The sequence below is a fragment of the Moschus berezovskii genome, chromosome 7, assembly GCF_049115385.1.
Source record: "Moschus berezovskii isolate FMDL1 chromosome 7, NW_MosBer_1.0, whole genome shotgun sequence".
NCBI classification, from domain to species: Eukaryota; Metazoa; Chordata; class Mammalia; order Artiodactyla; family Moschidae; genus Moschus; species Moschus berezovskii.
The window spans coordinates 76,419,613-76,444,698 of NC_142466.1; the positions used below are offsets into that span (position 1 = coordinate 76,419,613).

The 25,086-nt window shown below is 51.2% G+C and overlaps 1 protein-coding gene across 4 annotated transcripts in view; it reads right to left on the reverse strand.

Moving 5' to 3' along the window:
• Nucleotides 1-25,086, reverse strand: part of GFRA2 (GDNF family receptor alpha 2) — a 227,732-nt gene that overhangs the window by 103,741 nt on the left and 98,905 nt on the right. The window contains exon 1 of one of the 4 annotated variants that reach the window (XM_055427162.2): nt 2,779-3,481. The exons of the other annotated variants lie outside the window; for them this stretch is intronic. Within the exon in view, the coding sequence (XP_055283137.1) occupies nt 2,779-2,818 (40 nt within the window). The 5' untranslated portion in view covers nt 2,819-3,481. Of the gene's footprint in view, nt 1-2,778; nt 3,482-25,086 lie in introns of those variants that run through there. 4 annotated transcript variants of the gene reach the window in all.

A 25,086-nucleotide genomic window follows, 5' to 3' on the forward strand; every position in this document is an offset into this window, starting at 1 on the left:
GGCAGAGAGATGCTCCATAGGAAGGTCAGTGCATTTTCCAACCAAACTCCCTGACCACCACCTACCCCTGATTCTTCTCGGTGGTGCCATGACCCCCAGAACCAAGAAGTCCAGCCAAAGAAAGAAATCATGGCAACCTGGTGCCTCTCGCCAAGAATTCTAGATGAGTAAAGGGAAGGTATTCTGGTGATGTTTCCAAGTTCTAGATCGGGAGAAAACTCGGATCTCCCAAGGAAAGCACAGACATGTGGAACAGCTTTTAGAGACACAGCGCGGACTGTGAGACCACACAGACCTACAACCGCCCAGGTACATCAAATGCCCCAATGAGCGGGAGAGTGCCAGTGGGAGGTGGGCCCTCTGACCAACCCCGGTCCCCACCCCCATCACTTTCCCCATCTCACTTTCTCTCTGAGTTTGTCAACACTGGAGGTCAGGATGGCTGGGCCAGGAAGGCATGCCCACGCCGACCTCACTCAGAACTTTGGGAGGAGTGCACCAAAGGCCCCTGCTCCTAGGAACGTGCTTCGCTCTATCCCTGACTGAAAATGCCCACCCTGCTTCTCCAGCTCCAGAAAAGCCTCTCCCCAAAGCCAACTTTCCAACCAACTCCCAACTGTGGGCTCCGCCAGGCAATGGCCCTGGGGCTGAAATTTCCTTAACAACCAACATATCCTTAGTTCTCGGCTGGCCTAACCCAGAGCCTTTCAATGTCCTGTGGTCACTCAGTCAACATGCACCCCAGCTTTGAGAAGGGGCTTCTCAAGAGAAAGAACTGAAAGGATTTGACCCCCTGCCACTTTTCCTCCTGTCATCTCCACCCCCACCAGAGTCACAGACACCAGGGAGGCCATCTCTGAACAGGACCCCAGGCACACCTACACTGGCTCAGGAGAACAGTCTCTCCTCAGGCCCCCTGGCTGGGATCCCCCCCACCTCTGCACCCTGTGGGGCTGGACCTGGAGATGACTGAGGGGCCACCATACACACCTGGGAGCCCTGCTGGCCTGGGGTGTGTGTGCAGCTCAAGAGCAAGCAGTCTGGCTGCTTTTCCTGAAATACAATTTTCTTTTCTTCTTGGCCCTGCTCATTCTTGGCCCCAGAAAGCTGGGTTTTCAAACCACCCGTGGGAGAAAAGGTCAGCTTTTATAATAGCCCCTTCGGAGTGAGAGGGTTGCCGGGAAAGGCTTGCAGGAGCACAGTGGGGCCCAGAGCAACCATCCCAGCCTCCTCCCTCAGCCCCTCCCACCTGAGAACAAGATCCCAAATGAGCCACCTCTGGCTCCCTGAGGCAGGACTGTGAAGGCCACACCCTAGAGCCAGGCCAAGCCCCAAGGCCCTAGAATCCAGGAGGGGGAGAGGAGGTGGGTTTGGCAAAAGGCCCAGGGCCCAATCAACATGGACTGGACCTGAATCCCTGGTCCTAGTCAAGACACTTCTTAGGACACCCCTCACGGCTTTCTGTGACCTGCACCTACCCACCTTCTAGGCCTTCCCTCTCCCCTCCTCCAGGAGGGAAAGGGTGCTCTCTTGACCCATCTGGGCAGGCTGGCTTCACAGCAGGCCAAGGAGGTAGGAGCAGCATCCACAATGAAGCAAATGTGTGGTCCTTACACACACACACACACACTCACACATACACACACACATACCATTAGCCTGCCCTCTCTCTGGAGCACTTACTGGGGCAGCAGCCTTGCCTGGGACTCCTGGCCGGCACACAGCCTTCCCAACACCCACTTTTACTGACCTCCACCCCCAAGAATGCTCCCTCTACACCCGCTTCCCAAGAAGCTGAGATTTCTTGCAGCATAAAAAGGGGGCCAGGGATTGGGAATTCTGGGTGGAAAAAAGACAGTCGGGGTTCAGGAGCACCAGGCAGCCCTCCCTCCCTGCCCTTGGGGGAGAGGGCTGACAGAATGAGCAGTGGTCTTTGTTCAGGCCAGGTTTTCCCTCAGCCCCCCACCTTCTTCACCCAAGGAAGCAAACTTTGGCCTCCCTCCCATCTCTTCCCACCAGCTACCGGGTCCCCCGCCTCCCCCCCGCCCCAAAGGTGGCAAAGACAAGGGGGCGAACTACGGCTCAAACCCTCCACTCCCGCCCACCTAGATGGCTCGGGTCTGCGCGGGAGGGAGGGTACAGGGTGGGGAGAAACTTGAAAAGTGTTCCAGGGAGTGGAGCCGCGGGGAAGGGATTCGGAGAGTGGGAAGCGGGGTGTCTTTTCCAGGGGTTGATTGGCAGGTGGGGGGTGGGTGGCTGCCAGGACTGCCCCCACAGATGTCCATCCCGGAGCTCCTGGAAAAGCCCGTGCCCTCCACCACGATCGGCTCGAGGAGCCGCCGGGAAAGGTAGGATGGCAGAATTTGCCTCTCCCCGACCCTGAGCCTCTCCCCTCCCTTCTCTCTTCCAGATGAAGAGTTGGATTTTTTTTTTTTTTTCTTAAGTTGCCGCAATTTGAACCCTGTGAGTGAGCGGCTATGTCTGCGTTCGTGCGCTCGGGGATGGTCTGGGTGTTCTAAGTCTTCTTCCCAACACTGCGCGTACGCAGCCAGCAGCGGCTCGCGTCCCTCCACCCGCATCCTCGCCGCCGGCCCCGCTCGGTTCCGCTGCGCCCGGGCCCGGCTCGCCCCGCCACGCGCTCTTCCCACCGGTCGTCCCCCGCCAGCGCCCCGCTCGCCCCTAAGGTTCCAGGCTGCTCGCCGGCGCCTGAACGCGCGCGGCCGCGCAGCCCCCCAGGCTCCCGCGGACACGCTGTCCTCGCCTCCCGCAGGTACTCACCTAAAAAGAAGAAGAGGCAGAAGGCGTTTGCCAAGATCATGTTAAATAAATCCCACAGTTTTTCTTGTCTTTCTCCCTTGGATAAAAAATAATAACAACAACAATAATAATAGCCAAGCAGTGATAATCAGCCCCAAATCCAATGCGGAGATCCCAGCTAGTCCGCCGGATGAAGATCCTGAGTCCTGCGATTCTCGCCTCTGGCTGGAGCGGGTGGGGGAATGGAGGGCGGTGGGCTGTGTCTCGACGCCCCCCTTGCCCACTAAAATCAAATACACACGTATGTGTGTGTGTGTGTGTGTGCTCTCCAAGCCGACAGCCGGTCCTCAGGTCTGCCCTTCCCTCGGCTCGTCCGGGAAGGCGCGAGTCCCCGCGGGTCCGATTCCCCTGCGCTTCCCGGGAGGGGACTGAGAAGGTGGGGGGAGAGGCGATCTGAGAGTGAAGGGCTGGAAGGAAGTGGCGAGAGTGGGGGTCAGAATAAAACGCAAATAAGAAAAATCCACCGACGGGTGCCAGCGCCTAGGAACGATCCAGTGGGAGCTTCGAGGACGAGAGACCCGAGTCGCTTCTTTCGCACAAGACGGAGGAAAGATTCAAAAAAAATCTTCTCCCGCTCACCCCTGCTCGTGTCACTTTTTTCTAATGGAATTCCAGTGACCGTGTGTCTCTGCGTGCGTGTGTCTTTCTCGCTCCTCGCCCTCCCTCTCCTCTCCCCGGCTCTCGCTCTTTGCTCCCGCTCTCTCCGGCTCTCCCTCGCTCTCCTCTCCCTCCCCCTTCTCCCGCTCCCTGCTCCTCCCTCCGCCCGCCCCCTTCCCCCTTCGCGGCTCCCTCGCCGCGGCTCTCGCGCCCGCGCCCCTCTCCTCCGCCCGGGGCTCGGCGCTCTGGCTCCCAAGCGCTGGCGGCGCGGGGCGCGGGCGCGCGGCGGAGCAGCGACACTCTGCAGCGGCGGCGACGACAAGGCGGTGGCGGTGGCGGTGGCGCCGGGGAACGCGGGCCGAGGGGAGAGCTCCGCCGCCGGCTCCCTCTGCTCGACCGCCCGCCCTTCCGCGGATTGACCTGCAGCCTTGGCCGGAAACTGACCAGCTACCCTGGCCGAGGCTCGGGCTCCAACCCAAACCCACCAAAGCCTCCGCACCTTTCTCTTCCCGCGGCTCCTGCAGCTGCGCGGCAACCCCCACGCCCCCTCCTCTCCCCGCCCGGAGCGGGCTGCGCCCTCCAACCCCCACCTCCCCCGCCCCCGCGCCGGGGCAGCCCGCCCCGGGAGGCCCTGGGGAGGTTCAGCGGAGGCCCGAGGGCTTGGAGTCCGGGGCTCCTGAGCCAACCCGGGGGCGTAGGGGGAAGGGCGCTGGAAAAAAAAAAAAACCCGCTGGAGTCCGGGTCTGGGAAGGGGGCTGCACCATCCGATGGGCGTCCTTCGACCCAGGAGCCGAGGCAGAGCGTCTCCCCGAAGACTCAAGGGAGATGAAGGACCCCCTCCGTCGCCAACCGCCAGCGTCCCCGCACAGCCTCCTGCCCGGGTCGAGCCCCGCGCCCGCATACACATGTGCTCTTCATGCAGGGCTCGATAACTTTCCCCGCACACCCCCGGCGTCCTCGCCCCCCACACGCCCCAGCGTCGTAGCCCTTCGAGATTCCCCTTCCCCACTTGTCTCCCTCCCCCAGTGCGGGAAGAAAGCTGCCGAGCCAGGGCGTCCTGACCGCCGCATCCGAGGCCGACGAACCTCCCACGAACTGCGCGGGAAGGATCGGGGATGCGGGCTCGCACCCCACCCTGGTGGGAGCGCCCCGGGACCGACGCAGGTCCCCGCGCCAAGCTCGGCGGCGAGCTGGGCTCCGGGGAGTTCTCCCGAGGCAGCCGGCAGCTCCCTGCTTCCGAGGCTCCAGGTGGGGCCCCCTCCCCCTTCCGGGAAGGGGGCGATTGATCCATCTGTCCACGGGCCGGGCTCACCGGCGTGTTTTAGTCACGGGATTTACAGTAAACGCTCAGAAGCACCAAAAAGGAGGGGCGTCTGGCTGGGAAAGGGCTGAAGAAGTAAGGTAGCTGACACGTTCTGGCAAGTGGGCGAGAGGCGGTGGGCTTCGGACACGCGCGGGCAGACCCACGCACACCCGACACCCCAGTTTCACGCGCCGATCTGACACATTCTCGGCTGCGATAAAGCTGCCCTGCACCCCTCGGCGCCTTCGCACACATTCCTGCACGCAGCTCCGCGCGCACCCCGTGTGCCAGGGTGGGGTACACGCAGTACCTCGTAAACTTTCCGCGCTACCCAAAACCGGATCTGGGCTGGACCTAAGATGTAGGTGTTAGTGCATTTTAAGATGCGTTTTTAAATGAACAAGACTCTGGAGAGGCGTGAATGCTAGAAATGGACCTGGGCTCGAAGGGAGGGGTCACTTAGAAAACCGGTGGGCTTCGCAAGTAGAAAAGCTAGAGGGAGCAACTTCCATCTTGCGGATTTAGGCGGGAACGCGGCTTCTCCAGCCTTGGAATCGCCGAGCTGAGGGTCTTCTCCGAACGCCTCACATTTGCCCCATCCTGGGGCATGAGCCCTCGGTCCATCCTGTCCCAGGGCCATTGAGTGGTGCCCGCTTGGGGGCGTGGCCCTAGCGGGTGAGCGAACCTGAGCCAGGAAGGCTTGGGGATTGGAGCTGTGGAAAGTACCCGTGGGCTGACCTTCTTGCCATTCTTTCGGGCCTCTCCATTTCTAAGAAAAGACTAAACACCTTCATTCCTAGAACTGGGGGGTGTAGGGAACCGGCTTCATAAAAGTTTAGGTTAAAGGATGAAAACCTGATGGGAATTATACTCTTGAATCAGAAGCTGGCTGTGTGCTTAGTCAATCAGTCGTGTCCGACTCTTTGTGACCCCATGAATCACAAAGTCACAGCCCTCCAGGCTCCTGTCCCTGGGGATTCTCCAGTCAAGAATACTGGAGTGGGTTGCCATGCCCTCCTCCAGGGATCTTCCTAACCCAGGGATCGAACCCAGGTCTCCCGCATTGCGGGGTGGATTCTTTACCCTCTGAGCCACCCCGGGAAGCCCTCAGTGGCTGGAGTCTGGTGTAAGTAAATTTCCCTCCTCCCCTCTCCTACTTCCTGGATCTTCTGGCTGCCCAAATGCCCTTTACCACTCCCACATTTCCGCACCCCCACCTGAGGTTTTCCCTATCCCAAGAGCCCTACTCTAGACTCTGAAATTACTATTCAGCACATTGTTCCTCCTCCATCTCAAAAACAATTTCTTTAACTTTCTTTGAACCCTGGCTGGGCATTAGGAGGAAAATTCTCTGAAGCATATTTAGGAGCTTTAATGAGAAAGCAGTGTTGAACACCCAGGGAGTGCCCACTGATTCCCATGGTGGTGGGAGAGGTATCTGGTAGTAGGAGGTGATGACTGGGGTCCTTCAGGGACTCCGGGTCACCCAGCCATTGAAAGGACAGTGGAAAATGCCACCAAGTCAGCATTCACCTTGTGGCCACGAGGCCCTCTTTTCCCACCTCTCTGTATAAGCCACTCACTACACCTCACTCTCTGCAGATCCACCCTCAACCTGAGCTGCCCTTAGATATGGCAGCGCCCAAGTGTCACATGATAATAACCCACACATCTCCCATGTGTAAGCACGCCTACCCCATGCCAAGATCTGCAGAGGAAACACAGATAGACATGTGCCAGCCATAGGCAATTTAATCTCTCTGAGCCTCAGTTATTTCATCTATAAAATGGGGATTTAAAAAAAAAAAATTTGAGTCTTCCCTGGTGGTCCAGTGGCTAGGACTCCATGCTCCCAATGCAGGGGGCCCTGGTTCAATCTACATGCTGCAACTAGGACTTTGCACAGCCAAATAAATAAAAATGTTTTTTAATTCAAACTGTACAGACAAGATGAGATGTTGTACACAGAGCAGCAAGTCAAATGTCTGGCTCTAAGAAAGTTGTTCATAAAATGTCACCCCTTTCCTCTGCGGTCCAGAAGGATTAGGAATCTATGTATAAGGCATACAAACCTAAGTGGCAAATGTGAAGCAGAGATAAATAAAACTATGGGGATTCAAAGGAAATAGAAACAAGAAGGTCAGTCTTCCGTGGTGACTCAGTAGTAAAGAATCCACCTGCCAATGCAGGAGATGCAGGTTCAATCCCTGGGTCAGGAAGATCCCCTAGAGAGGGAAATGGCAACCCACTCCAGTATTCTTGCCTGGGAAATCCCATGGACAGAGGACCCAGGAGGGCTACAGACCATGGGGTTGCAAAAGAGTCAGACACAACTCAGCAACTAAACAATTGTAGAGGGTCAAGAATAGGAGGCCTTGTAAGAGAGAGTCTCAGAGAAAGGAGAGACTCTCAGAAAGTATGAACAGATACTGTTAAGGTTCATGGATACACATTCACATACCTCAAGACTGTACCTTTCATCAGCCTTTAAGGGTCAAGCCAAGTGGCTTGTGAGCGCGTCGGTAGATGAGTCTCCCGCCCACCCAAGACGGCCCCTCCAGCATCACAGAAACAGGAGCTACAATGTGCAGGGAGAGGGAGAAAGGACACTTGGCTGTTCGTGTCTTTCTGTTTCCTCATCTCTCTAGGCCTACTCATCTGGTGGCGTGGATTCTCTGGAGGGTAAGAGCAATAGGCATGTAGAAAGACGAGTGGAAGCGAGGAGGGTTGCCGGCCCACCCTAGGACACACGCATGCGCGCACGCACTCTCGTTAACCACACAGCTCAACTTACCAGAGCTGAGCTACTGCCAGCAGAATCTTATCCCTTCTTTTCCTTCTGTGGAGCGAAACATGCTGAGGATCACATGCCCCAGAGAGAAAAGCCAACCAGGAATAAAAAGAAGAAGGTGCCAGGTAAGATGTGTCAGAAATCAGGGATTTGGCAAACAGAGGTGCCCTCAGCCATGGGACAGCTGCTGACCCAGGACTTCCCACAATCCATCAAGCAGCACAAGTTTACTGGATTCCCTCCAACAGTGCCAAGGGCTGTGGGAATACGGCTCTGAGCAGGGCTGCTCCCGCCATGGAAGCCGTTCACAATAGAGTTAGGTCAGGTATCCATGAGCAGACTGAGCAACCCAAAGTCACACTGGGACCGAACGAGAGAAAGGAAGGGTCAGTACCTGGGAGTTTCGGGAGGACTTGCAGGGAAACATAGGATTGGAGCTGGGCCTGGAAGGATGGTAGAATTTGGCGGAACACAGAAGGAGCCGGTGTTCTAGGGAGGGGACAGCATAGGTGGTAAGAACAGTTCAAGGGGACTTCCATGGTGGTTCAGTGGTTAAGAGTCCGCCTTCCAATGCACGGGATGAGGGTTCAATCCCTGGTTGGGGAACTAAGATCCCACTTTTTGAGGGGCAACGAAGCCCGTGCACCACCACCAGATCAGCCCTTGCACTGCAAGAGAAGCTCACCAGCTGCAACAAAGAGCACTTGCACTCCTACTAAGACCCAACACAGCCGAACAAGAAAGACAGGACTGAGGAACCTCCAGAGAGTTGGGAGGAGCGGAGGGCACAGGTGGGGAGGGGCCTGTCAGAGAAGGTCTGGAGGGCCCGATGGGAGGCACAGTAGAGGACAAGTGTTGAAGGCCTCCCTCTTGCTCCCTTAGGAGCCACTGACGATTTTTGAACAGGCCAGTGGCATTAGAACGGTGTTTTAGAAGATTGATCTGACAACTCCATGAAGGATGGAGACAAGAGACCAGTTAGGAAGCGATTTTAACAGTTTCTGCCTGAAATAATGGGGGTTCAAAATAGGAAGTGGTGGTGAGGCTGGATGGAAGGAAGGTGTTGTCAGGGGCTCTAGAAAGATGAATCAGCAAGATGTGGTAGATCCAACAGAGGGGACAAGGAAGAAGGAAATTTTCTTCTAGTCAGACAGTGACCAGCCAGGGGACAGGCCTGGGGATAGTGACTAGCCCTGACTTCTCAGACTTTGTCACTGGTTGTAATAATTAAGGGAACCAACTTTATGGCAAGATATATGTTGATATCCCTTTAATTTTTATAAAACTCTATCTGCAGATGAATGGATAAGAAACCTCTATGGAGTAGTTACTCTTAATAGCCCCAATTTACAAATAAGACAACTAAAGTAAAAACAAAAAATACAAAAAAAGGTAATATAACTTGCTTAAGGTCATATTCTAAGTGGCAGAACCAGGATTTGAACTTTGGCAATTGGGATCCAGGGCCCCACCCTGGTAATCTCTGTGCCCTGAATAAATAAGCAAAGGGGAAGCTTTCCAGGCTATGAATGCTTATGTCACATTTCAGAACATCTTAAATATTCCCTTTCTCCCTGCCCTGTCCAGCAATAGAGTGAAAAAATTGTGAGAATTGCAATTTCTTTTTTATCTTTCTTGTGGTCTCTTCTGGTCTCATCCTTGGAGTTCAAGTCTAAAGCCTAGAAAGGATGCTGTCTTAGAATGGTACATGCTACAGTGTCCAGCTCAGTGTCCTGGGCCTAGGTCATGGACATCCATGAGCTTTCTCAGCCCCATTCCAGACCCATCCACCTCCTAATGGCAGGCTGACCCATTCACCAACCTTCCCTCCCCACAGGGTCACTCCAGGTCCCTGATGCCCAGCCTGGCCAGAGTGAAATTGTCTGGGGATGGAGACCAGCAGGGATTTAACTAAAGCTTCCAATTCCTGAAGAGTGAATAGAGCTGCTGGGGCAGGTTGGGTGGGACCGGGCTAGAAGGAAAGAAATACATAGTGCACTCAGAGGCATTGATTTCTCTAATTGATTTCAGTCAGTGTTCCCATACTTCATCATTCTCTTTGGAGGTAAGCACCCAACAAAAGGTGGAATCGGGCTTTACTTTGCCTCTCCCTAAGGTCTTCGGAGACCTCTCTGCTGACACACACACACACACACACACACACACACACACTCTCTGCTCACACACACACACACACACACACACACACACTGCCAGCCCCAGGGTAGCCTGTTAGAAGGGGAGGAAGCTGCTGCTACAGCTGGGATGCAGGAATGCAGAAGAGTTACTCAGGCAGGAAGCTGGCAATACCACCTTCTGTGGATATAGCCTGCCTCACCATTTCACAACTTCTTTCTCCTTGATCCTGAAGTCCTTACACCATCCCCCCCTCCCTTTGGGAAGAGGACATGGCTGACTCAGCTCCCTTTCCAAGTGAACAAATTCAGGCTTGAAGATGGCCCATGACGTGGCCCAGGTTACAACGCAGTCAACAAGTGGAGGAGCCAGGACTGGAAGGAAAGTGGGGCTGTCCACACCCTGGTCTAGTGAGCTTTCACCTTCAAACAGAGAAACCCAGCAGCCTGCAAGCCAGAGCTCTGCTGCTTTCTCCCACATTAGGAGAAGGATTAAAGGGAGAAGGCACTCAGTAATTTTCGGCACTTCATTTCATCCAGGACAATCTAAGAAGGTTTGTTTCTCTAAACCCTTCTTTCCCCCAAAGTCACACGCATCCTGGAAAACCTGAAACCCAGCACTCCCCCTGCCACCTTTGCAACTCCCCAGTGGCAGCAGGAGCTGAGCTGATAAATGTCCCTTCTGATATGCTACTGTCAGCTTAAAATATCCCAGTGACTGTGGAAGCCTCCCCACTGCCCAGGCTACGCTGCACCCAGCCTGTGCTGGCTCCGTCCCGGCCATGCCCCAGCGTTGTCCAGGTGCCCAAACTGCACTTGGCAGACCCCCACTGCCTGGAACAACCCCACCTCTCTCCTGGAACAGCCTCTCTCCTGAGCATGCCCACTGCCCACCCCCACCCCTCCGCTTCAGGCGCTGGTTGGCAATCTGCCAGGTTACCCAAGGTCAGAGGCAGAATGCAGGGAGAGGGGCAGTGATTGCTTCTACCAAGCTGTGGGGAGCTAGCTCTTGCTGCCTGGCACCCCCCAGGAGAGCTCTCAACCCCAGCGGCCCCCCACAGGGACAGTGTATTTAGCTAAGCCTGGCAAGGTGGGCGGAGCCTCAGAGCTGGGTCTGGGTCTGAGATGGACTGTCACTTGGAGGGCCCAGCTCAGTCTCCATGGACTGAAAGGCGGCTCACAGGGGCTAGGGACAGAAAGTGGGGGACCAGGATGTCCCTCTCTGAGCAGACAAGCGGTCTTTGGGCCCAGTCTAGAGTCCTGGGTGCCCACCTCCCTCACCCTGACCTCTTGTCCTGAGAACTTCTTTTCCCATTATCCAGAAGGTTCTCTCCTTACCCCCACTGTCCTCATACATACTACTGAAAGTGAAATCGCTCAGTCGTGTCCAACTCTTTGCAACCCCATGGACTGTAGCCTACCAGGACCAGGCTCCCCCGTCCATGTGATTTTCCAGGCATGAGTACTGGAGTGGGTTGCCATTTCCTTCTCCAGGAGATCTTCCCAACCCGGGGATCGAACCTGGGTCTCCCGCATTGTAGGCAGATGCTTTACCCTCTGAGCCACCAGGGAAGCCACATATATACTCTGCTTTCTTGCTGTCTTCTCCTTCCTACTGCTCCCAGGGGGAGGGTTACTGTTTACCCAGAAATAATGAATTCCAATCATTAGACTTTTAGGGTTGGAAGGAAACTTCCATGACAATAATAAACAAGTGCCAACAAGTGCATTGCTCTCAGCAACTCACAGAGCTTTTCCCTATGAATTTATCTCAGGCCTCCTGCACAGTCTCTGAAATGGGCATTTTTCAGACTACAAAACCTAAAGTCAAAGCACCCAGGGACTTTTCCATGAGTGACTTGTCAGCGAGGAGCTGACCTACAACTTGAATCCAGTCCTGACAGATTTCAAAGCCCTGTATTTGAGAAGTGTCCCTCCTTGCGGGACAGGGAAGCCTGGCTTGCCGCAGTCCATGGGGTTCCAAAGAGTTAGACATGACTTAGCGACTGAACACAACAACTTGCTTAAAACACTTCAGTAAAATAAAATATTTTTTAATAATAAAAACTAAGACAATGTCACAGAAACACTTGCCAGGACAGGTGGCTCTCAGGGCCCCTGTTCCCTGATTCCAGACAGCTTGGATAGTTAAGTTGTTCCTTTGCCTCCCCATGACTTCACATCCACAAGGATGGGAAGCAAGAGGGAGTTTCCCAGAAGTGCTTGAGGCTACACACACTCCCGGACAGCCAGATGCCTATCATTCTCCCTGGCAGCTGGCATTCTCCCTGGCAGCTGGCCTGCCTGGATGCTGTCTGCCCTCAGCAGAGGAGGGCAGGGCCACTCCCATCAAAGCCATCAAGTGCAGTCCCCACCTCCTACTTCACAGTGAAGCCATCACACCAGCAAAACTGGCTCCATCCAGAATGGGCCATTTCCAGAGGTCTGGTGTCCCACTGCCTCCCTGTTCCAAGATGGGTGAGTCCCTGCCCCTTGGAGGGTGTGGAACTGGCTACAGTAGAGGCACTGCACTGCTAACAGTGGGGAGAGCTCCGGGATTCTGGAATTTCCCCAGCCCTGGCTTGCTCCCCTTTCTTCCTGTTCTTGCCACCTGGCTCCTGGAGCAACAACCCAACTGGCACGTGGAGCATTTCGGAATGAGGGTCTGACCAGGGCTTAAGTTCCAGTTTTGACCTGGGTTTGCTGGCAGCCTTGGAAGAAGTCCAGTGCTGTAGCACCGTGAGTTGGCACTCGGGAAGAGCTGGAAGCAAGAACAAAAAGAAAAGGAAGGAAGGTTGAACTCTAGGCTATTGGAACCTCTGTCCTCGCCTCCGTCTCCATGCCAGCTCCCCAGTCTTCCACCAGGGCACCCCACAGAGTGAGAGAAGTATCCTCGGGCTCCGGCCAACAGCTTTGTCCCCAGCTATACAAGTGACCTTAGGTCGTCTAGAGTGATGCTCCCCCACCCCACCAGCCTCACAGGGGAGAAAGAAGGTCAAACCAGATGTGAACAAGGCAGTGCTTGGAAAGGCATGAGGTGTTTTGCAGATGCAGGCACCAGTCTCTCTGTCTGGGGGCAGCCCACCCATCCCTCGGGGGACATCCCGCTTCCTTCTCCCCACCCCCACTTCAGGGAGGGGCAGCCCACACCTCAGGCACTGCTGGGGCAGCTCTTGCTGCTCTAGTGACTTGAAGACAAGATAAAGAGGAATTTTGACAATGGGAATACTGAGGCTTTCAGAGCTCAGCACTTACCACATTCTGTCAAAAATGCCCATTTTCGGTGGACAGGTACATTTAAAATGGTACATTTCATTTTTTAATTTTTTAAATTATTAAAGTATGATAACACATTTACTAGCAAATTAGAAAACACAGAACAAAGTTACATATACTTCCACTATATATTAAAGTTGTAAAACAGTACTTCTTTAAATGGCATGTTTAAAATGGAAAACCAACAGGGACCTATTGCATAGCACAGGGAGCTCTGGCCAATGTTATATGGCCACGTGGATGGGAGAGAAATTTGGGGAAGAATGGATACATGTTTATGTATGGCTGAGTCTCTTCGCTGTCCGCCTGAAAATGTCAAAAGCTTGTTAATTGGCTACACCCCCAATACAATGTAAAAAGGTTTTTTAAATGCCCATTTTCATTGTGTATACTCATCGAATCAAAGCTCTCTGAAGACAGGCCCTATGTCTTCTTTACCTCAGATCATCAGAGGCTGGAACAGTAAGTGCTTGTTGGATGAATGAATGAATCAGCCAATGATGCCTTTTACCTGACATAACCTTAGCACAAAGATGCAGTCCAAGACCACTGACCTGTTCCAAATACTTATCTCCTGTCACTGGACTGATTGGGGTAAATGACTCATATATGAATGCTCCTCTTTCCTCCTATTCTGTTCTTCTTAGGAACAATTGATAAATCTGACTGGAGGATTTTTTTTTTCCATTTAAGTTCTTTTCATCAAACTAGATTGGCTTATGCATGCTAAGTCACTTCAGTAGCGTCCGACTCTTCATGAACCTATGGACTATAGCCTGCCAGACTCCTCTGTCCATGGGATTCTCCATGCAAGAATACAGGAGTCGATTCCAATGCCCTCTTCCTGGGGATCTTCCCAACCCAGGGATCAAAACTGCATCTCTTACACTCTTTGCTTTAAAGACTAAATCTCCAAAGACTTAGTACATTGATGGAAGTGGGGCAGGTTAGAATTTCCAGTCTACACAGCAAAACTGTCTAGTCTTTTTTGATAGTGTGTGGACCACCCCTCACTCCCACTCTTGGCCCAGTTACCCTAGTAATTGTTCAGTCTTAAGACTGAACCCTGTTTCTCCCCCAGCCCCATTCCCCTGAAGTGGGTGACAGAAGCACAGCCCACAGAGAACAGACCACAGTGCTGGGAACACAGGGCTTCCTGATAAAAGAGGTTTCCCCCCTGCCTTTGGCCAAACCACCACACAGCATGTGGGATCTTAGTTCCCCAACCAGGGATCAAATCCACGCCCCTTGCATTGGAAGCTCAGGGTCTTAACCACTGGACTGCCAGGAAAGTTTCTGAGCAGAAATTCCTGCCTTCCCAAAGATGGTCAGCACCCCTGGTCAGCTCTGGCCCCCTGATGACCCCATTGCAAGGTGACCCCTGATGAGGGACCCCCATTATCTATTGCTTCCACCAAACCCAACTGGTTTTCCATTTCCTCTCAGCTGGCTGCCACGTTGCAAGGCAGTCTGATAACCCATCCTAAGCCAAGAGAAAACCTATTTATTTGAAGAGTTGCCACTGTGTCACTGCAGTTTCCAGCACTAGCAAAACTGATAATGATCTGTTTTTTGGTAATCAATCCCAATCAATCAGTCATTGAATTCTTCAATGCCTTCGTGGTTCTCCTCCCTGACGCATATGCATTTTAAAGAAATAAGAACAGAGAGACAGGCCTTAATGCGAGGTAATGGCTCTCTAATAGTAGAAATAAGGCACCAGAAGAAAGGAGATTCAAATGAGAATCCAAGAAGACGAACCTGCCTCTGCAGCATCTCAGCCGCTCCCCTGTCCTCACCAGAGCACATGCTGTTAATTGATCTAAGCGAAGACTTTTCAACGCAGCACTCCAGGCAGCCACAACCAGTCATTTGAGTTGACTCATGAGTTCCTTTAATCCCCTTGTAAGTGCTGCTCCGTAAATTCTGAGTACCCTCTGGTCTAAGATCCGGGGTTCCGGGAGGTACCTGGGAAGCTGCTGTTCAAATCACACTCTGGTCTACCCCCCATATACACCCAGACATGCCAGCAGTGTCCCAAGAAGGTGTCCAAAAGGCTTTTCCAAAGACAGAAACTATCCCACCCCACTAAGGAGGACAGGGAACGGGTGTGTTGGAGGAAACCTATCGTGCCAAGAAAAACAATCAGCTCCAGTTGGAATCTGATGACTGATTCAAACCAATCCCCATACAGAAACGCTTCCAACTCCTATCAGTCCTGCAGGAGGGGCATTTCTCCTCGAGGTGCTGCTCACAGCCTATGTGGGATCCATCGCGCTCCTTGCTCCTGCAGTCTGCCTCAGGTCACCAAAGGATGAGAAAGGGCCTCCTTTCCGGCCTCTCCCACAGGAGGAGCCAGGAGTCGGGGAGGCCATGAAGCACGGCTGATGTTGTGTCTGTTGATGAGCGATTGAGGGTGATAAAATAGGCTGCATAAATGGCATACCAAGCTGGCCACGCCAGCCACAGGGCAGGAGGCCATGAGGGCCCTGCGGGGATGCAGGCAGCCAGTGGGCCCACATTCCCCACCCCGGACCCCTGCCTTCAGGGTTGCAGTGAGAGTTTCCTTTGCTGCCTCCCTGCACCCTGTTCCTCCTTCCCATTTGTTCAGGGAGACACGGAATTGAGTCCTGCTAAGCTTCAGGGTCTTCCTGCTTCTCCAGGGTGGCTCAGCGTGTAAAGAATCTGCCTGCAATGCAAGAGACGCAAGAGACATGGGTTCGATTCCTGGGTTGGGAAGATCCCCTGAAGGAGGGCATGGCAACCCACTCTGGTATGCTTGCCCGGAGAATCCCATGGACTGAGGAGCCTGGGCAGGCTACAGTTCAAAGGGTTGTACAGAATAGGACACAACTGAGCGACTAAGCATGCAAGCAAGCTAGTTCCTGGTACCATCCTGCTGTTGAGGGTGCTTCAGACAAGGCCTTTCCCCCAGGGAACCCTTCCCAGTCCTCTCCTGGACACACTCCTTGGTCTACCCTTCTCCAGTTAGGACACCACCATGTGGGCCTCCTGATTGGCCTTTGGAAATAGGAAATGTAGAAGCAGCAGAATGCCTTACAAGGCACCATGGCCCATACCGTCTCATCTGACCCTAAACAAAAAAAAGAAAGAAAAAACAGCCTGTGCAAACAGACAGGTAAAGCTCTGCACTCAGAAGGAGGCTGCCTGGCTCCGCCTCTTACCAGCTGCATGTCCTTAGGAAAGTCCTTTAACTGTGCCTCCCAATGGGGACAGTAGTTTTCCCTGCCTCCCTCACACAACCAGTGGTTCATCAGCCATCATGAAAGCACCTACTGTAATAGATACAGACACCAAATCGACAAGGCGCTGCCTCTGTCTTAGATAAGATGGTATCTAAAAGCTTCCAACATGGTTGGGGGAAGTAGATGGACAAACAGATAAGTACAACAGAGTTTGGAAACTACGTTGTAGAATCAGGGTATAGTGGGGAGAGGGGTTGATTGAAAACTGGATATGTATAAAAATGGGGATATTAGAGCAGACATTGCTTAAAGAAATAACACTAAGGTCTTACCAGGGAGCATTCCCATATATGTAATTGTGCCAAGGATCAAAAAAGGTAATAGATGTGAGCCTGCTCTGTAAAAAACTGTAGAAAGCTGTCCGATGCAAGGTGTTAGTTATGCTATTAACGTAAAATGTCAGACCTCAGCCAGCCAAGATGGGTTGTATTGGTTACACAAGGTTGTGTGTGTGTGTGTGTGTGTTTGTATGTGTTAAGCCACTTCAGTTGTGTCCGACTCTCTGCAAACCCATGGACTGTAGCCCGCCCAACTTCTCTGTCCATGGAATTCTCTGGGCAACCAATACAGAGTGGGTTGTCATGTCCTCCTCCAGGGGATCTTCCTGACCCAGGGATGGAATCCAGGTCACACAGTCAGTTCAGTCAGTCAGTTCAGTTGCTCAGTCGTGTCCGACTCTCCGCGACCCCATGAATCACAGCACGCCAGGCCTCCCTGTCCATCACCAACTCCTGGAGTACACTCAAACTCATGTCCAGAGAGTCGGTGATGCCATCCAGCCATCTCATTCTCTGTCGTCCCCTTCTCCTCCCGCCCCCAACCTTTCCCAGCATCAGAGTCTTTTCCAGTGAGTCAACTCGTCGCATGAGGTGGCCAAAGTATTCCAGTTTCAGCTTTAGCATCAGTCCCTCCAATGAACATCCAGGATTGATCTCCTTTAGAATGGACTGGTTGGATCTCCTTGCAGTATAAGGGACTCTCAAGAGTCTTCTCCAACACCACAGTTCAAAAGCACCGATTCTTCGGCGATCAGCTTTCTTCACAGTCCAACTCTCACGTCCATACATGACCACAGGAAAAACCATTGCCTTGACTAAACGGACCTTGGTTGGCAAAGTAATGTCTCTGCTTTTTAATATACTATCAAGGTTGGTCATAACTTTCCTTCCAAGGAGCAAGCGTCTTTTAATTTCATGGCTGCAATCAGCATCTGCAGTGATTTTGGAGCCCAAAAAAACAAAGTCTGACACTGTTTCCACTGTTTTTCCATCTATTTCCCATGAAGTGATGGGACCAGATGCCATGATCTTTGTTTTCTGAATGTTGAGCTTCAAGCCAACCTTTTCACTCTCCTCTTTCACTTTCATCAAGAGGCTTTTGAGTTCCTCTTCACTTTCTGCCATAAGGGTGGTGTCATCTGCATATCTGAGGTTATTGATATTTCTCCCAGCAATCTTGATTCCAGCTTGTGCTTCTTCCAGCCCAGCGTTCCTCATGATGTACTCTGCATATAAGTTAAATAAGCAAGGTGACAATATACAACCTTGACGTACACCTTTTCCTATTTGGAACCAGTCTGTTGTTCCATGTACAGTTCTAACTGTTGCTTCCTGACCTGCATACAGGTTTCTCAAGAGGCAGGTCAGGTGGTCTGGGATTCCCATCTCTTTCAGAATGTTCCACAGTTTATTGTGATCGACACAGTCAAAGGCTTTGGCATAGTCAATGAAGCAGAAATAGATGTTTTTCTGAAACTCTCTTGCTTTCTCCATGATCCAGCGGATGTTGGCAATTTGATCTCTGGAGCCTCTGCCTTTTCTAAAACCTGCTTGAACATCTGGGAGTTCACGGTTTACATACTGCTGAAGCCTGGCTTGGAGAATTTTGAGCATGACTTTACTAGCGTGTGAGATGAGTGCAATTGTGCGGTAGTTTGAGCATTGCCTTTCTTTGGGATTGGAATGAAGACTGACCTCTTCCAGTCCTGTGGCCACTGCTGAGTTTTCCAAATCTGCTGGCATATTGAGTGCAGCACTTTCACAGCATCATCTTTCAAGACTTGAAATAGCTCAACTGGAATTCCATCACCTCCACTAGCTTTGTTAGTAGTGATGCTTTCTAAGGCCCACTTGACTTCACATTCCAAGATGTCTGGCTCTAGGTCAGTGATCACATTATCGTGACTATCTTGGTCGTGAAGATCTTTTTTGTACAGTTCTTCTGTGTATTCCTGCCACAGGGCCCCATAATTGGTTCTGGCCTATGGGTTGTAGCTGAAAGTGACACCTATCACCCTGGCTGGCTCTCTGCACTCCAGCTATAGTGACTGAGGATGCTTTGTATTCCAGGAGATGGAAGATGACAGCCCATCAGCCGGCCTGGATCCTTGAGTGACTATGTGGAGCAAAGCCCCTGCCAACAGAGAATATTGTGTGAGGCAGAAATAAACTCTGGGGGTGTAAATGTTGGAGACTCTGCAGATTTTTTCTTTTTTTTCGCTTTAGCATAGCCTTGTGTGACCTGGGCTCGATAAAGGACAGGTCACACAAGGCTATGCTAAAGCAAAAAAAAAGAAAAAATCTGCAGAGTCTCCAACATTTACACCCCCAGAGTTTATTTCTGCCTCACACAATATTCTCTGTTGGCAGGGGCTTTGCTCCACATAGTCACTCAAGGATCCAGGCCGGCTGATGGGCTGTCATCTTCCATCTCCTGGAATACAAAGCATCCTCAGTCACTATAGCTGGAGTGCAGAGAGCCAGCCAGGGTGATAGGTGTCACTTTCAGCTACAACCCATAGGCCAGAACCAATTATGGGGCCCTGTCTAACAGCACAGGGACTTATCGATGTGGGGAAGTGAGGGGATATCTGGTGGGCATCAATGTCTTTATCACATGAGCCACAGAAAACCTCTCTGCATCCTGCAAAACTTCGGTGTTTGGCTAATCAGAGAGTCCTTTAAGGAACTCTGTGTCTGATTCCCTGGGGGCCAAGCAGTCTCAGGAAGATGGTACTGAACCTGAATTCTTCCTAATTCCAGAAGGACCAGCCATGGCAGAGAACTAAGGGACAGCCACAAGATTTAAGTTATGTCTGTGACTCAAATAAACCCAGAGTTAAAAATAATGACAGCTAACTTGTAATGATTTAGGTCATATCTGAATGGTCTAGTGGTTTTCCCTACTTTCTTCAATTTAAGTCTGAATTTGGCAATAAGGAGTTCATGATCTGAGCCACAGTCAGCTCCTGGTCTTATTTTTGGGCTCCAAAATCACTGTGGATGCCGATTGCAGCCATGAAATTAAAAAACGCTTACTCCTTGGAAGGAAAGTTATGACCAACCTAGATAGCATATTCAAAAGCAGAGACATTACTTTGCCAACAAAGGTCCATCTAGTCAAGGCTATGGTTTTTCCAGTGGTCATGTATGGATGTGAGAGTTGGACTGTGAAGAAGGCTAATCGCCGAAGAATTGATGCTTTTGAACTGTGGTGTTGGAGAAGACTCTTGAGAGTCCCTTGGGCTGCAAGGAGATCCAACCAGTCCATTCTAAAAGAGATCAATCCTGGGTGTTCATTGGAAGGACTGATGCTAAAGCTGAAACTCCAATACTTTGGCCACCTCATGCGACGAGTTGACTCACTGGAAAAGACTCTGATGCTGGGAGGGATTGGGGGTGGGAGGAGAAGGGGACGACAGAGAATGAGATGGCTGGATGGCATCACCGACTCAATGGACATGAGCTTGAGTGAACTCCAGGAGTTGGTGATGGACAGGGAGGCCTGGTGTGTTGTGATTCATGGTGTCACAAAGAGTCGGAGACGACTGAGCGACTGAACTGAACTGAACTTGTCATGAGCACTTACTATGTGCTAAGTCCATAACATCTGTGTTGATTCATTTAAGCCTCACAATAACCCAGGGAGGTAAATAGTCCCTGTTGATATATGAAAATAATCAAGTTCTTCTTTATTATCAAAATAATAAAGTTCTTCACACTCCTAATGAGTAAAACAGCAGAGTAGGAAGTTGAATGCAGAACTAGCTCATCTCCAAAAACCATTCACTTTACCACCAAGTTATTCCACTGCAGTCCCAAGATCCAGATTTTCTCTGGGTATATGATCTTGGTTAGAGAAGGAAATGGCAGCCCACTCCAGTATTCTTGCCTAGAGAATCCCGTGGACAGGGTAACCTGGTGGGCTGCTGTCTATGGGGTCGCACAGAGTCGGACATGACTGAAACGACTTAGAATGCATGCATGCATTGGAGAAAGAAATGGCAGCCCACTCCAGTATTCTTGCCTGGAGAATCCTAGGGACAGAAGAGCCTAGTGGGCTGCTGTCTATGGGGTCGCACAGAGTCGGACACGACTGAAAGGACTTAGCAGCAGCAGCATGATCTTGGGTAAGTCAGTTCACCTCTCTGAACCTCAACTTTCTCATCTGTAAAATGAGATTAATAGCAATATCTGTCTCACAGAGGGACTTCCGAGGTGGTGCAAGTGGTAAAGAACCTGCCTGCCAATGCAGGAGACCCAGGAGATATGGGTAATTTGATCCTTAGGTCAAGAAGACCCTCTGGAGGAGAGAAGGGCAACCCACTCCAGTATTCTTGCCTGGAGAATCTCATGGACAGAGGAGCCTGGCAGGCTACAGTCCAAATGGTCGCAAAGTTGGACATGACTGAGCGACTTAGCACACACACACGCTTCTCATAGGATTTTTGAGAGAATCCGAGGATTATCTCCAGGGCCTCCTTGGCGGTCCAGTGGTTAAGACTGTGTGTTCTAAAGAAGCGGGTGGGAGTTTGATCCCTGGTTGGGGAGCTAAGATCCCACATGCCTCATGGCTAAAAAAAAGTAAAAATTAAAAAGAAGCAGTATTGTAACAAATTCAAAAAAGCCTTTTTATATGGTTCATATAAAAAAAAAAAAACTTTAAAAAAAAGATTACCTCTTATCTTAGAGAAAAAAGAGTTTTTGTCAACTATACACTTCTCTGCTGGTACATGCCCCCCAAAATAACTGTGGATTAGACATCCCCTAGGGACCAGGCAAGAGTCTGAAGAAAGATCACACCTGTTGGATGAGGGCAAAGCAGGACAGGTCCCTTATTCCCCCAAGGAGTCTTGCTGACACACTGCAAACAGCCCCAGCCAACTGGCCAACTACAACTAGGTGGAGACCTTCCTTGCCTCTTCCACTGGCCCCAGGATCCCTTTGGCAACTTGGCCACAGCTTCATATTTATTTTTCCTGCAGAGGTTTTTGCAGTATTTCTCCCAAGTGGGACAACTACATCAATAAGTTCCATTACATCACGAGTGTGATGAAGAACAGAGTGTCTGGCTTGTTGACTGAGGCTTCCGGTCCAGTGCACAAGGCACCATCTCACACACACGGACTCCCCACCCCTCAACAGTCTGGCCCCTTATGCCCTCACCAGCCCTTTGCCCCTCCTCTAATTCCATTCTGGGCTTCCAAGATAGCTCGGTAGTAAAGAATCCACCTGCCAATGCAAAAGTAAAATGGGTTCTATCCCTGGGTCGGAAAGATCCCCTGGGGAAGGAAATGGCAACCCACTCCAGCCTTCTTGCCTGGAAAATCCCATGAACAGAGGAGCCTGGTAGGCTACAGTCCATGGGGTCACGAGAGTCACACACGACTAACTAAACAACAACCACCACACTTCCATTCTGCCCCGGGGACCCCGCACTAGCCTGCTTGGTCCTCACTTCCATCTCCCAAAGCACTGACCACAGATCCTATTCTTCCCCATCCCAGAACTTTCAGTCCTCCACCACCTCAACACAGTCCTTCCACCATCTCCGCCTGTCAGATCCTTCCCGGGTACAAAACTGTCAATAGCAGTTATCTCTGGCTGATGAGATTACAGGTTATCTTTTTCTTTCCAAGATTTGGAGCAATGAGCCCATGCTATTCTTATAGTCAGAAAAGCACAAAGAAGTCATGCTTCAAGACCCTGCCCTCCTGCAAAGCCCCCCTTTACTCTAACACCTAGTTACCTGTCTCCTCTGAAATCCTACAGCTCTCAGTCCTATCACAAATGTCTTTGTACTTGAGTTAGTTGACTGTGTGTCTGATCACATCCTTGCATGCTCAGTCATGTCCAACGCTTTGCAACCCCTTGGACTATAGTCCACTAGGCTCCTTTCTCCATGGGATTTCCCAGGCAAGAAGACTGGATTGGGTTGCCATTTTCTCCTTCAGGGTATCCTCCTGACCCAAGGATCAAACCCGTGTCACTTGCCTGCATTGGCAGGTAGGTTCTTTACAACTAGCTCCACCTAAGAATGTCTGATACCCACAACCAAATCATAAATGTCATGAAAGCAGGGACTGCCTGCACACACATCTGCCCTTCCCTGCATAGCCCTTTGCATATAGCAGGGTTCCATGCACATACTGAATTGTGAATGAGACTTGGCAATTACAAGAGTTTCAGGGATGGCCGTGATATGCCTTCTTTGGCTCGAGGGCCAGAAGGTACAGGGGTGGTGGTGTTGGAATCACTGCAAGTTAGAATGCAGGGGTCTTAGAGTTCATATAACCCAATGGCTTGCATTTATACAGACTCTCTGACATTGAATTTGCCCAGAAATAGGATTTTCTTACTCCCACTACATGAGCAGCCAAACTATGGCCTGGAGAGGTAAAGCAATTTGGCCCACAAGTCCAGAACCCACATCTCCTGTCACCTAGCCCACACCTTAACCACTAAACCACAGCTGCCACTCCAAGACCTTATTAATAGCCATTTCTCCCCCCAGACAGCGGCTGGACACGGCTTGCCAGGTTAATAATTTGTTCATTAGGTGCCTAATGAATTACTTGCTAATTGCTAACTTGATGAACAGCCAGCAGTCCCCATCTGCCTGGAGAAATGGAAGCAAATAACCACAGAAGAGCTGGCCAAGCTCCGGTCTCTGGAGAGCAGGAATTTTCAGCCTGAGAGGGTGGTGGCTGTGGCTCCCAGGGAAGAAGACTGTGTTGGCCAGTCACCTGGAATACTGAGAAGTTCCCAGGGAGTTGTACCTTCCAGGTAAGCCAGCACGGATGGGCAACTCTTGTTGGACCTATAAGCTCCTTACAGAAGTTTAGGGCTGCCCAGATCATCTTCCAATCTTCCAAGCCCTCCCTCCACAAAACTCCCCCTAATGATTTTCTTTTTTTTTAATATTTATTTATTTGGCTGCACGGGTCTTAGTTGCAGCATTTGAACTCTCAGTTGTAGCATGAGGAATCTAGTTCCCTGACCAGGTATTGAACCTGGGCCCCTTGCGTGGGTAGCACAGAGTCTTAGTCAGTGGACCACCAGAGAGGTCCCCTTAACGATTTTCTTATATTTTCGTTTTCTCTGAACTTCTACCACTTGAAGTCAGTACTATTCAATTTAAATGTCGTCTTGTGTTTTCTCTGAGTGTCGGTCTGGTCTCCCCATCTTGAAGGCAGACACAGATCACTATTGGACTCCAAGCCTCCTGAGAACATAAGCCACATCTTTCTTGTTCATCTCCCATACCAACAGTGCCCAAATTCATAAGTATTTATTAAAGGAATGAGTAATTCATACTTTGCTGGATACGTCTATACTGGCTTGCTAAGGCTGCCATAACAAAATGCCACAGACTGGCTGGCTTCAACAACAGAAATACATTCTCTCACAATTCTGGAGGCTGGAAGTCCACGATTAAGGTGTTAGCAGGTTTGGGTTCTCCTTGGCTTGTACACAGCCACATTCTCACTGTGTCCTCGCGTGGCCCTTCCTCCCTGTGTGAGCATCCCTGGTGTCTTTGTGCGTGCAAATTTCTTCCTGTAGGACATCCTTACCGGATTTGATTAAGGCCCATTTTAACAACCTCATTTTAACTTTATTACCTCTTTGGAGACCTTAACTCCAGATACAATCACATTCGGAGAGAGTAGAGGGTCAGGATTTCAACATAGAAATTGGGGATGGGCACAATTCTCCATATAACAATTTCCCTCCCTGCAATGCATATCTCAGTGCTCTGCATGTATTAAAGCATGGGTCCCCAGTACCCGCCCCCCACCTGCAGGAGATGAGCAATGAGGGGCAGGTGAGCAGCAAAGCCTTACCTGTATTTACAGCCACTCCCCATGGCTTGCATTACTGCCTGAACCATGCCCCACATCCCCACCATTCATGGAAAAACTGTCTTCCATGAAACCAGTCCCTGGTGCCCAAAAGGTTGGGGACCACCGTATTAAAGAGTCATGCTTGCTGAGTCACTTCAGTCATGTCTGATTCTTTGCGACCCTATGGACTGTAACCCACCAGGCTCCTCTGTCCATGGGGTTTCTCCAGGCAAGAACACTGGAGTGGGTTGCCATGCCCTCCTCCAGGGAATCTTCCCAACCCAGGGATCAAACCAAAGGCTCCAAAGCTGGAGAGGCTTTCCAATTTCTCTGGGGGAAGGGCTCATCTCTGTGACCTGGTTCGCAGTCCTGCTCAGATCCCAGAAATACTCCAGGGTGGAATATTTAAGGCAAACCCTCTTGGTCATGTTGGTTCCCAAATCCTTATATCCCTGTTATTTTTGAAATCACTTTCAAGCAGTACTGAATAGAGATGATGATTTTTCACATTTGCATAGCAATTTTTCTTATCAGAGCACGTTCTCGTTTTATCCCTCCAGCATGGCTGTGAGGGAGGAAGTGGAGGGTTACGATGTCCATCTTACAGACAAAGAATTGAAGTAAGAAGGAATTAATCAGCTTTCCCAAGTCGTGACTTTCACTCCCAGGTCCCTTCCTAGGAACCCCTGTAGGACAGACCTCGGTCATTTCCAGCTCTGTGTCGGAAGACCCAGAGGACCAGGCAGAAAGGGGACACTCAGGGATGTTTGGCATTAATG